At 45.1% G+C, this 12,484-nt stretch overlaps 1 protein-coding gene across 1 annotated transcript in view; it reads left to right on the forward strand.

Moving 5' to 3' along the window:
* LOC116976482 (mucin-like protein) overlaps positions 1 to 7,863 on the forward strand; it is a 39,866-nt gene extending 32,003 nt beyond the window's left edge. The window contains exons 11-14 of the mRNA XM_033026376.1: positions 1,199 to 1,311; positions 4,101 to 4,293; positions 6,581 to 6,703; positions 7,787 to 7,863. Of these exons, the coding sequence (XP_032882267.1) occupies positions 1,199 to 1,311; positions 4,101 to 4,293; positions 6,581 to 6,703; positions 7,787 to 7,863 (506 nt within the window). The remainder of the gene's footprint in view (positions 1 to 1,198; positions 1,312 to 4,100; positions 4,294 to 6,580; positions 6,704 to 7,786) is intronic.
* Positions 7,864 to 12,484: the final 4,621 nt, after the last annotated feature.

Consider the following 12,484-nt stretch of genomic DNA (forward strand, 5'->3'; position numbering starts at 1 on the left):
GGAAAGCGGAGATTTTTATGTTTTTATTTTCACCGAGTTTTAAAATTTGGAATACAAAACATGGGGCGGATGTGTCCTCTCAAAACATGGGGGGATGTGTCCATGGAGAGAGTAGAGGAGGGGGCTCAGTACGCAGCCTTGTGGAGCTCTTGTGCTGAGTGTCAGAGTGGGGGAGTGGTGGGGACCCATCCTGACTGACTGCGGCTGGTCCGTCAGGAAGTCCTTAATCCAAAGGCACATGTTATGTTCGCAGTCTAGGTCGGACAGCTTGGAGACCAGTCTACTGGGTATGATTGTGTTGAATGCAGACCTGTAATCCACAAATAGCATTTGTGCATATGCTCCCCGTTGTTCTAGGTGAAGCAGTACAGTATGGAGGGCAGTGGCAATGGCCTCATCTGTTGATCTGTTTGCTCAGTACTCATGATTCAGGGTTGGATCCAGGGTTGATGGGAGACTGGCCTTGATGTGCTTAAGGACCAATCTCTCCAGGCACTTCATGATTTTTGGTGTTAGTGCAACCGGCCTGTAGTCGTTGAGGCAGGTTATGGCTGTCTGCTTTTCCGGTTGCCATACTGGCACTATTTCCGATGTTTTTAGGCATGTGGGGAGAATGCATTGTGCCAGGGATTGATTGGAATTTTTTGTAAATACGTCAGTTAACTCAATAGCACAGTCTCTGAGAACCTGTCCTGGGACTCCGCGCGGACCGGTTGCCTTCCGTATGTTAACATTCCGGAGTGTGTGTGTGGCATCAGCAGTCTGTATGATGTTTGTCTGGCTGTTGGGTGTTGGAGCTGGAGTAGTGGGCATGACCGTCTCTCTTCTCCAATGGAGGCCAAATAAGTGGTTGAGCTGTTCTGCCAGAGAGGCACTGTTGCTGGTGGATGAGTTGGTATTGTTTTTGTAGTTGGTGTACACAAAAGCTTTGTATGGCAACTGACAGCTAGGGCATCCCATTCATCACAACACAGCAACACTAGGTTTAACGTACTTGAAGAGTAAATCCTTTGCTGGTGAGGAAAAGCCAAAGAGCAGATATTCAAAGCCGATTCTATAAACTAATGGTTGTTATTCCCTATTTGGAGCTTGTGTTTAAGGAAATACTTCAATTTAAACAATAGCTTGGCAAATATCATAAAAAGAGATAATGTCCTAATTCAATCATATCCTTATTCTGCAATTATAATTTTATTAGGTTGGAACATATTCAACTGCATGCTTACTTGGAAAAAATTAAAGAAGTCTGAAAAGCTCTTGAATGTTAACAGTGCTTCATTTAAGGAGCATGCCAAGAAATATGCTGAAAAGGTGAGATGTGTATTTTGTTATTTTATTTTTGAAATTTAATTAACATTCCCCATTTTCAAATAAAATGTAACGTGTAGTAATCCTTTAGTGCATCAAAAACAATCTTGTGACAGAATTACATATCCATTAGCAAAATATGCAATATTATTCCTTAAAATAAGGTGGGATAGAGCAATAAAATGTGCATGATTTGAAGTTTATATATTATCTGAGCAAAAAGGATTGCATATAGAAACGTAGAAAATAGGTGCAGGAGTAGGCCATTCGGCCCTTCGAGCCTGCACCGCCATTCAATATGATCATATCTTTGTAATCATATAAAATGAAACTGTTAAGGAATTCTATCTTCCTGACAGTTCTTAAATTTAAAAGAAATACACAGTGCCGGAGTAACTCAGTGGGTAAAGCATAATCTCTGGAGGACATGGATAAGTGACGTTCCAGGTCGGGACACTTCCTCAGACTGCAGTGTGGTACAAATTTGCCCAATGACTTAAAGGGAACAGTGCACAACATCAGCGTGTGGCACTGAGTCATGAGAATCACAAAAGGCCATGCCAAATTATCATGGCAGGAAGATTATCACTGGGTGTTATACAATTGAGCTGGGACATAAAAAATCAGTCAGGTTTTCCAATCCTGTTCACAATCTACTGCCATCTGTTGAATGGTTTGAATTATAGTAATTTAATGAAGATGAGGAAAGAAGGGGCAAGGTGATAGAGGAAGTAGTGGAAGTAGGGGAATGGTTGTAGGGGCAGAGAGATTGATACCACTTACTGTCAAGACTTCCACATCACTTACTGTGTTCTCTCAATGCATCCAATTCAACATACAATACAATACCATTTATTGTCATTTGAACATCAAATGAAGTTCAAATGAAATTTGATTTCTGCAGTCATACAACAAGAAAAGAACCAAGACACACACTAACACAGTTCACACAAACATCCATCACAGTGAATCTTCTCCTCACTGTGATTGAAGGCAAAGTCTTGTTTCTCCCCTGTTTTCCATTCTTCTCCCGATGTTGGAGCCCCAGCCGAGTGCTGGCAAGTCCCACGGCCGTTTAAGCCGCGCCGGGCGATGTAAGGCCCTGCTCCGGGTCATTTTCAACCCCGCAATTCGGGCGGGAGAAGTTGCCGTTGCGGAGCTCCGAAAAGCGGTCTCCCACCAGCGACCCATGAGCTCCCGATGTCACCGTCCACCGGCCCGCAGCCGGAGCCTCCGAAGCCACGAAGTTTGGTCGCAGCCGCGTGCCACCACAGCTCTCCACACTCCGAAGCCGGCCAGCCCCACGATGGTGAGTCCGCAGGCTCCGCGACTGGAGCCCCCAGGTCATTCCGGTTGGAGGCCGCTCCATGGTGCTAGGCCCCAACGACAACGGAGACCCGACAGGGAAAAGGTCGGGTCATCCGTATAGGGAAGAGATTTTAAAGATTCCCCCACCCCACCCCCGCCTCCCATACATACACAGTTAAAAACAATTAAAAAGCACTACAAACTATACACTCAACGGGACAAAAAAAAAAAAAAAGATAGACTGACTGCAGAGGCCGCTGAAACTTCGGTCGCGCCTCCTAATATACATGCACATGATTCAGGCCATTTAATGGCTGTTATTATTTGTAGTTTTACGAATACTTTGTTTTCTCCAAAACCTGTGCAGTATCATTTTCTACAGCAGTATTATTTGTGCTTGGTATGATAGAAATGGTCTTATTCCATATGCCTTACAGCTTAGCTGTGGGTTTTTGTAATGGTCCTGCTGTTGTCCTCAAACTCCAATGAACTGCTCTCTCATTCTGTCCCATCAAATGGCAAACTCTTCCTCTTAACTGTTTGCCATTGATAATTGTGCTAATTCGTACAGCTCTAGTATTTGCCTTTTGTGTCATCTGAATCTACTCTTATTTGCCACCATTGCAGTGCCTGACCTTAGAAGGTTTAGAAACTGTACATTTGTGTCAGCGTATTAACCTAATCCTGAAATCACACTCCATGATTATGTGCTTCCATGGCAAACAGCTTAATTGCTGCTGGTTGAATTCTGCACACACAAATTTGAAGTGCAACTTGCATTAGATCAAATTGCCACAATTTTTGCTGTCATTTGCAAATGTAATAGCCATATTTCCAAGTATCTACATGTAGTTTATTTTCTTATTCATTTGCAAGATCTAGGCATTTCTGGCAAACATCTAGAGGTGACACAGTGGCACAGCTGGTATAGCAGCTGTCTCATAGCGCCAGTGATCCGGGTTCGATCCTGAACTCAGGAACTGTCTGTGTGGAGTTTGCACATTCTCCCTGTAAACATGGGGGTTTCCTCCAGGTACTCCGGTTTCCTCCCACGTCCCAAAGACTTGTAGGTTAATTGGCCTCTGTATATTGCCCCTAGTGTGTAGGGAATGGATGCAAAAATTGAAAACGGAACTGGTGTGAACGGGTGATCTGTTTCCATGCTGTATCTTTAAACTAAAGAAACTTAAACTCTATTTCATACACTTGTGGAAATGAAATTAGTCTTTGTAAAGATATGATGCATCAAGAATCGGGAAGCATTATATAGTATGCTCATAATCACAGATGTAAATGTATTATTTTTTATAAAGGCAGTGTCAATGATAATGGAAAAGAAAAACTTGCCAGAATTCAATCCTTTTTACATTTACCACTGGCAGTGCCATATTGATTCTATAAGAGATTTTAAAAAGTAAGATTGTTAATTATGTAAAAATTGTCATTGTTTAAATGTCATCAACACTGTTTTTTGGTTTTTACAGCTGGATAATATTCTAAGCCTTGGATTTGAAAATAAATTCTACAATCTAAGTTTGAAGTCGTTCCCAGCTGGAGGCCCTTCCGCCCAATACCACGTGAATGTTTCCAGTGACACACCTCATTGGTTTGTTCGGGACTTTTTGATTCAAGTTGCGGAACACTATGAAGTTCAACCATCACCTATTTCAGTAGAAGGTACTTTATTAAGCGTTTTTATTAAAGCAATACATTGTTTCTTTAATTCTATTCAAATAAGTGCAATAAAGTATTTCTATTTGATAAAGGATCTTCAAGCAAGTCACTTTCTCCCCACATTTCCTTCCTGTCCCTCCCCACCCCATCTGCCCATCTTCCGCACACTCCTCCCCACCCCCTCCCATTGTTCCCATCTGCCCATCATACCTCCGTTAATTCCATAACCTGCTGCCCCCTTTGGAGTCTCCACTTATCACCACCCAGCCTCTGTTGCTATCTCTACTTTTCCCTCCTATCAGACTCCGTCTGCTAATCAGCCCCTTCATACCAGGATCCACTTACCACTTGCTAACTCTTTCCCCACCCTGCCCTCACCTCCGAGTACAATCTCCAGATCATATGTATGTATATGCATATACACAGTGTGTGTGTGTCTCCTGTATCTCCTGCCCGATGGCAGGAGTGAAATGGGAGTGTGGCCAGGATGGTGTGGGTCTCTGATGAGGCTGGTGCCTTTTTGAGGAAGCAACTCTTGTAGATCCCTTTGGAGGGGAGGTCAGTACCCGTGATGGACTGGGCAGTGTTGACCACTTTTTGCAGTCTTCTTCATTCCTGGGCATTCGAGTTGCCGAACTAGGCTGTGATGTAACCAGTCAATATAATTTGTACTATACCCCTGTAGAAGTTCATTGACATACCAAATTTATTTATTCATGTGTGTATATATTTATATAATGGTATATGGACACACTGTTCTGTATTCATGCCTACTATAATCTATTGTGCTGAAGCAAAGCAAGAATTTCATTGTCCTATCTGGGACACATGACAATAAACTCTCTTGTATCTTGAATCCTCAATTTTCTAAGGAAGTAGAGGTGCTTTCTTTATGATTGCATCAATGTGCTGGGTCCAGGACAGATCTTCAGAGATATGCATGCCCAGGAAATTGAAGCTTTTGATTGTCTCCACCACCATCCTGTCGATGAAGACATGTTGGTGGATCCTTGTCCTTCCTCTTCCAAAGTCCACCATCCGTTCCTTGGTCTTACATTGAGAGCAACATTGTTATTCTGACACCATTTGAACTCCCTCCTATACTCTGAGTCATCATCATCTGTAATTCGTCCAACAATGTCATCAGCAAACTTGAAGATGGCTACACAGTCGTAGGTACAGAGTGAGTAGAGCAGGGGGCTGAGCCTTGGGGTGCTCCTGTGCTGATGGTTATCAAGGAGGAAGTGTTGCTGCTAATTCGTACAGATTGTGGTCTGTAGATGAGGAAGTTGAGGATCCAGCTGCAGAGGGATGCGCAGAGACCCAGTTCCGTGAGCGTGGTAACCAGCTTGGAGAGGATGATGGTGTTGAACGCCGAGCTGTAGTCTTTGAACTATAGCCTGACATATATGTTTTTATTGTTCAAGTGGTCCAGTGCAGAATCAGTTCATCAGAGAAGGTTACAATGCTAGTTTTTTTTCTTTACCTCCTCTATCAATATTACTCACCATTTGCAAAACCATTCCAATTGGGAGTAAATCGTATCCCAAAGAATCCTCTCCAATAGCTTCTCTGCTACTACTGTGAGGCTCACTGGCCTATAATTCCCTGGATTCTTCCTCCATCTGCGGCCTTCATCCTTTAGTCTTATAGACATGTGGATTTCCTGTCCCCAAGGCAACTAAATCCTTTGAATTAAACTGACCTGGTCCAATGAGATAGCAAAGTACCAATTCATTTCTCCTATCTCCTAAGATGAGTTATCCTGATCTCAACATCCTTAAAGACTGTTTTCTCTTTGTCCATCGAAAATGTACACGTGATAAAAATTAAAAAAGGACTCTTATCTTCTAAAGATACATGGTCTTTTAAACATGATGAACAGGACAACAGAATCTTATCAAATCTTACCAAAAAAAGCTATTTTGCTAGTGAATCTGCACTTCAGATGACGTTGCTCGAGAATGAAATGTTGGTAAGAACAATGGGATAACTCTCTATTCTTCTTGAAATAGTACCAAAAGATTTGATTAGAGATCCCACTTTCCCATCCACTCACTACACACTTAGGGCAATTTGCATCAGCCAATTAACCAACAAACCCACTGTCTTTCGGATGTGAGGGGGAAACCTATGCAGACACAGGGAGAATGGGCAGCACCCGAGGTCAGAATCAAACCTCGGTCTCTGGCGCTATGAGGCAGCAGCTCTACCAGTTGTGTTACTGTGCCACTTTTAACGTCCACCATAATTACTTGCTTAACATAATTTTGTTTTTTATATATTTTAGACTTAAATGAATGTGTCAGTGGAGAAGCAGTCTGTCATGGAACTGCACTATGTGAAAATACTTATGGTGGCTTCAAGTGCATTTGTAATGGAAGCGCTCAATTGGAATCGCAAACATGTTACAGTAGGATCTTAATTTATTCAAATATAATGATATATATTAAAAACAATTGCAAGGGAGAGATGAAAAATCATCCTGTTAACTGGAGAACAATTACTTGCACTTTATTTGAACTAATCAACAAACATCAGCTTGCAAGTAATGCAAGTAGTTTGCCTTTCCAGTTCAATTCCTCAATGTTTTTTTAATATGTTCCATTCTGATGCATTAACTGCTGCAGTTGTTCCCTACTTACAAATGATGAACTCTTCAGCTCCGTTTATACCAGGTTTGAGAGGGTGCAGAGAACACCAAAGACAGACTATGAATGTGTAAGGGCTAGGGACATATGGATCCTACTAACTATGAATGAAGGAACTGAGTACAATTCATAGGTTTATCTTCCACCTGCCTGCTGTCCAAATGGAAACCTTGGCCGGCAGACAGGAGGAATTACCATTAGCACAATGCGGCAAATTGTGGTCATAGCGCAACTTTCCCAATGGCAGAATACTGGAAGTACTGTTTAAGAAAATGGCAGTGGTTCTTGAAATAGGAGTCTGATGACAACAGTCATGAGCCCATGCTTGCCAAGCAGCCAATACCATTGCTATAGTTGGTCACCATGTTAGACAAGAGTAACGACACTGTTGGTACAATTAAAAGTTGGGCCACCTTGAACCAGAGAAGTTCTTTAATTTCTAAATGGGATAATAAAGGCAACAAAATAAATCAGTCTGAGGTAGGGTCCCAACCTGAAACGTCACCTATTCATGTCTCCAGAGATGCTTCCTGACCCTCTGAGTTACTCCAGCACTTTGTGCCATTCATTATCTATTCCTGACTACTCCTTGAACTGTGAACACAAAATGCTGGAGCAACTCGGCAGGTCAGGCAGCACCTCTGAAGAGAAGGAATGGATGACGTTTTGGGTCGAGATCCGAAAATGCTGCCTGACCCGCAGAGTTGCTCCAGTATTTTGTGTCTACCTTCGATTTAAACCAGCATCTGCAGTTCTTTCCTACACTCCTTGGACTGTGCCAGGCTCATTTAAAAATCAACTGCACTGCATTGATGGGATTCAAAGTCTTATATTTCCATCAACAGTCCAGGCCTCCGAATACTTATCCAGTAGCTTAACTTTCATGCCACTGCACCCTGTAGCTTTTCTGGGTCAGCTGTAGCCTACTGAAAGTGAGCAGCCATCCACCAGCCTTGAACCAAGACAGAGAAAGGCATATAGAAGACATGAATGACCTACTGTATAAACGCAAGGTGATTTAGCTAATGATTTTGTGCTTTCTAATTTCATTGGATCTCTAACAATTGCTCAGAAAGTTGGTTAGATCATATATTAATCATTTGTGACCAGATAATGCTAACAATAAAGAGTTGGTCAATAGGAAGTGGAGAAGTTGTAGGCAACTGCTGTAGTGTGGAGAACGTTTGCATTCTTTGCTTCATGCCCTGTTCCAGGCTGAATCAGCTGTGAAAATGTTTGACATTCACAATGTCAACTACTGATTCACTTTCAAAAACTAACAATTAATTGCATTATTAACCAATTATTTGATATTATTTAAATATTTTAAATACAAGAGTGGTGGAAATCATTGGTGGCAATTCCATATTTTATGATTATAACAATTTGCAGGGATTGTTGCCAACATTAGTACCACGTGTGATTAATATAAGTTACCAGAGATAATCACAGGTCATATTTACAGAAATGGCAGCGTTTATGTTACATAAGGAATGATGACAACAAAAGCTGATCTGCTTATTTGCAGCATACCACAATTTACATGTCACTGAACAATTTTGTCACATAGCATGAATCATGTTAAGAATGTCCACAATTCTAGCAACAAATTAGAGTTGTTGCACTAAGAAAGTGTAAGTGCAAAAACTCGCCTGTTCATAAGATCATACGATATAGGAGCAGAATTAAGCCATTTGGCTCATCAAGTCTGCTCTACCATTCGATATATCTATCATTAGAAATGTTTATAAATCAATCAATCTATCCATCTATCTCTAAAACTCTGATCTTGTTATCTTCCAGTTTGGTGGTCTTTCTATTTGCGCAAAAACGGTTTGCGATAGTGCTACAATTTTTCGCCAGTTCACTCACCGTTCTCCTATGCTGTGAATGCACCAAGTTTAGTTCCGACCGGTTGAATGTCGTAAAAGTTAGCGAGGTTTAAAAATCTTAAAAACCGCGCGTGCACAGATCGATCTCTTCTCCTGCTAGTCGGTGCCGCACGGATTAGTCTCTTCTCCTGTCACTCTCCGGGACGGTCGGCTCCTTCCTGCGCCATCACATCTTTACTGGAGCTGAGGGTGGCCGGCGGAGGTTGACAACCGGACTTTCAGAGGGTCCCGAAGCAGCCCAGCCCCAAGCGGCAGCCCCGCCCTAAGCAGCAGCCCAGTGTCGGAGACTCGACTCAGCCCAGCCCAGCGAAGGAGAACGACCAGCATCCAGCACCCGCTGTGAGTCCCCAGAGCATGGCCAATTCCGGCCACTACCCCTCTGGTCCCCCTCGCTGGCTCCTCCCCCCTCTTCCGTGATGCACCCTTCTCCCTCATGGCTCTTCCCTGTCTTTTCTCCGAGCTCACTCACCCTGCCCACACACACCTCTGCCCCCACACTTCCCCCCCGCCCACACACACTTCCCCCCCGCCCACACACACCCACCCCCAGAACCCCCCCCCGCTTCACCACAACCCCTCCACCTGCATACCCCCCACCCATATACACCCCCCCACACACACACACCCCCCGCCCACCCCCTCCTCCCACATCCCTCCTCCCCCTCTCTCATACCCTTCCTGCCCTCCCACCCCACACCCCACACCCCAGCCTTCTTCCCTCCCCCCTCTGCTCCTCCCCTCCCACACATAAAGAGGAGGGGGAGGGCGTGCTGGGGGATGAGGGGAAATGAGCCGCACCTGTTAGGTGAGTGGTGGAATATTGCGTTGTGGGAACGGGTTGCTTTGGGGGAACGGGTGAGTGGTGGAATATTGCGTTGGTGAATGGGTTGCGTTGGGGGAACGGGTGAGTGGTGGAATATTGCGTTGGGGAATGGGTTGCGTTGGGGGAACGGGTGAGTGGTGGAATATTGCGTTGGGGAATGGGTTGCGTTGGGGGACCAGGCCTCCCGTGTGACTGGAACCCAATGGGTCCCACTTAGTCTAGTACATAATTAAAACTCTGATCTTGTGCTCTTCTGGTTTGTGGGGTTTTTCTATTTACTCAAAGACGGTATGCGATAGCGCTATGATTTTTCGGCAGGTTACTCACCGTTCTCCTGTGCTGCGAGTGCAACAAGTTTATTTCCAATCGGTGGTATATTGTAAAAGTTATCGAGGTTTAAAAATCTTTAAAACCGCGCAAGCGCATATTCCTTCAGTCAGCGCCATGCAGATTTGGTCTCTTCTCCTGTCAGTCAATGCCACAGCCGGCACAGTGACACCCCTTCCTGCCCCACCGTCGGTGGCCTGTCCCGCCTCACTCACAAACCCCTCTCTCCCCTCCTCACAGTAACTTGTCTATCGTCTCCCCCACCACCGGCGGTGGCCGCGGGGGGTTTCAGTGGAGGCCCAGTGGTGGCCTAACGGAGGCCCTGGTCCAGTCTCTCTCTCCCTCATCACTCACCCCTCTCCCCCGCCCGCCCTCGGTGGCAATGGCAGCCCTGTCTACCCTTCCCCCCGGATCTGTCTTCTCCACAGCCGCCATTGCGGTAACTCACCCTCAGGGCCTTCTCGGAGGAGATCTTCTCCACCAGCTCATCGAAACCCATGGTGCCCACCATGACGAACACCGACTCCCCCCCCCCTCCCCCTCCCCCTCCCCCTCCCCCTCCCCCTCCCCTCCCCTCCCCCTCCCCCTCCCCCTCCCCCCCTCCCTCCCACCCCCCCCCCCCCCCACCCCGGCGGCAGCAGGCAAGCAGGCAGGTGGGCAAGGTGGGTTAGGGCCGAGTGGCAGGTCAGACAGGATGGGCCAAGGAGGGCAGTGGGGGAGGTCAAGAGGGATAGTGGGGGGGATAGGGGAGGTGAGGAGTGGGGGATAGAGGGATAGAAGGGGGTAGGGAGGGGATAGGAGTTATGGAGGGTGGGAGGAGTGACTGAGGGTAGGGGAAAGGAGAGGGATGGAGAGATGAGGGAGGGATTGGGGGAGGGGAGGAGAAGAGGGGAAAGAAGAGGGAGGGTGAAGAAGTGGGGGAGGGAGTGCTGGGGGATGAGGGGAAATGAGCCATGCCTGCACAGTTGGGGGCTATGCGTGAGTGGTGCAATATTGCGTTGGGGGGCCAGGCCACCCGTGTGACAGGGACCCAACGGGTCCCACTTAGTCAAAAACAGGTTAGACATACAGTAGGTCCATTTATGAATAGGAAGAGTTCTGAGGGAGAGAGATATCATCTTTGAAATAATTTCGCGTACTTTAATTTATTAAATTGTGTTGAAGTGATTTCCAGCACTTGTACTTTAAATATTTAAGTAATATCAAAGAGTTGGTGAATTTATTCTTAACTGTTTTTGAATGCGAATGTCAGTCGTTGACATTATGAATGTCAAACATTTTCACAGCTGAATAGGCATGATAGTCTGTCAGAGCATTGCAAGGGGTAGGATTATTCAGAATTCACTTTATAACGCTGGAAGTTCATTGTGGTCAGATTGGGTCAGCTTTGAAGATCACCTTAAAATAACCATGGACTTCACTTGTTGAGAAATGGGTAACGTGAATGATTCCCTGCCCCCTAGAAATTCCAGGATAGATAGATCTATACATTGTTAGATGTTAAAGAAATCAATGGATGTAAGAAAGTGACATTGAGGTAAAAGGTCAGCCTTGCACGTAGTGAATGTGGAAGCAGGCAAGTGGGGCTGAATGTAGGTACAAGAATCTGCAAACGCTATTTTACACAATAGGACAAAATGCTGAAATATCTCAATGGGTCTGGCAGCATCTCTGGAGAACATGGATGGGTGACGTTGAGAGGAATGAATAGTTGCAACTTGTGAAGCAGAGGAAGGAATGTAGGAGGAGGGAAAGTGGGAAGGGTGGAATAGGTTCCAATCTAGGTGGGGCAAAGCGGATGGTGAGGAGGGGAGGGCTGTGGGGAAGAAAGGAGGGGGGGGGGGGTTTCAAAGAGGTCACCTAAAATTGGAGAATTCACTGTTCATACTATTGGGATGTAAACTACGCAAGCAGAATATGAGGTGCTGTTCATCCAGTTTAAGTGTGGTCTCATTCTGTCAATGGAGGAGGCCCAGGACAGTGAGGTCAGTATGGGAATGGGAAGGGGTGAAATAGTTGGCAACATAGAGATCAAGTAGGATTGACAGACCAAGTGCAAATGTTCAGCATTGGTTCTTACCCAAACCACACCCCCTTCCCCCTACAACCACAGGAGTTGTAACTCCTGTCTCTATATTTCCCCCCTCATCTCCCATCCAGGGATCCCAGCTGTCCTTCCAGGTGAGACAGAGGTTCATGTGCACCTCCTCTATGTCAGAAGAGGTTAATGAGTTAATCCAGGCAACATCCTGATTGATAGCTGTATCAGCTATAATGAGAGATTGAAAAAACGTTGTTTTCTTTTATGGTTGGAGTCCATTTTACTGGGTGGAAATATCAAATACTGGATGGCACAGATTTAAGGCAAAATGAGAAATATTTAAAACAGATTTGCAAGTTTTTTTATCATTAAGAATGGAGGTGCTCGAAAGATGCTGTCAGGGTAGGTGGTAGAAGCAGATATGATAGCCCCATTTAAGAGGCCCTTTAGACAGATCAGG

This window comes from Amblyraja radiata, chromosome 8 (genome assembly GCF_010909765.2).
Source record: "Amblyraja radiata isolate CabotCenter1 chromosome 8, sAmbRad1.1.pri, whole genome shotgun sequence".
Lineage (NCBI taxonomy): Eukaryota > Metazoa > Chordata > Chondrichthyes > Rajiformes > Rajidae > Amblyraja > Amblyraja radiata.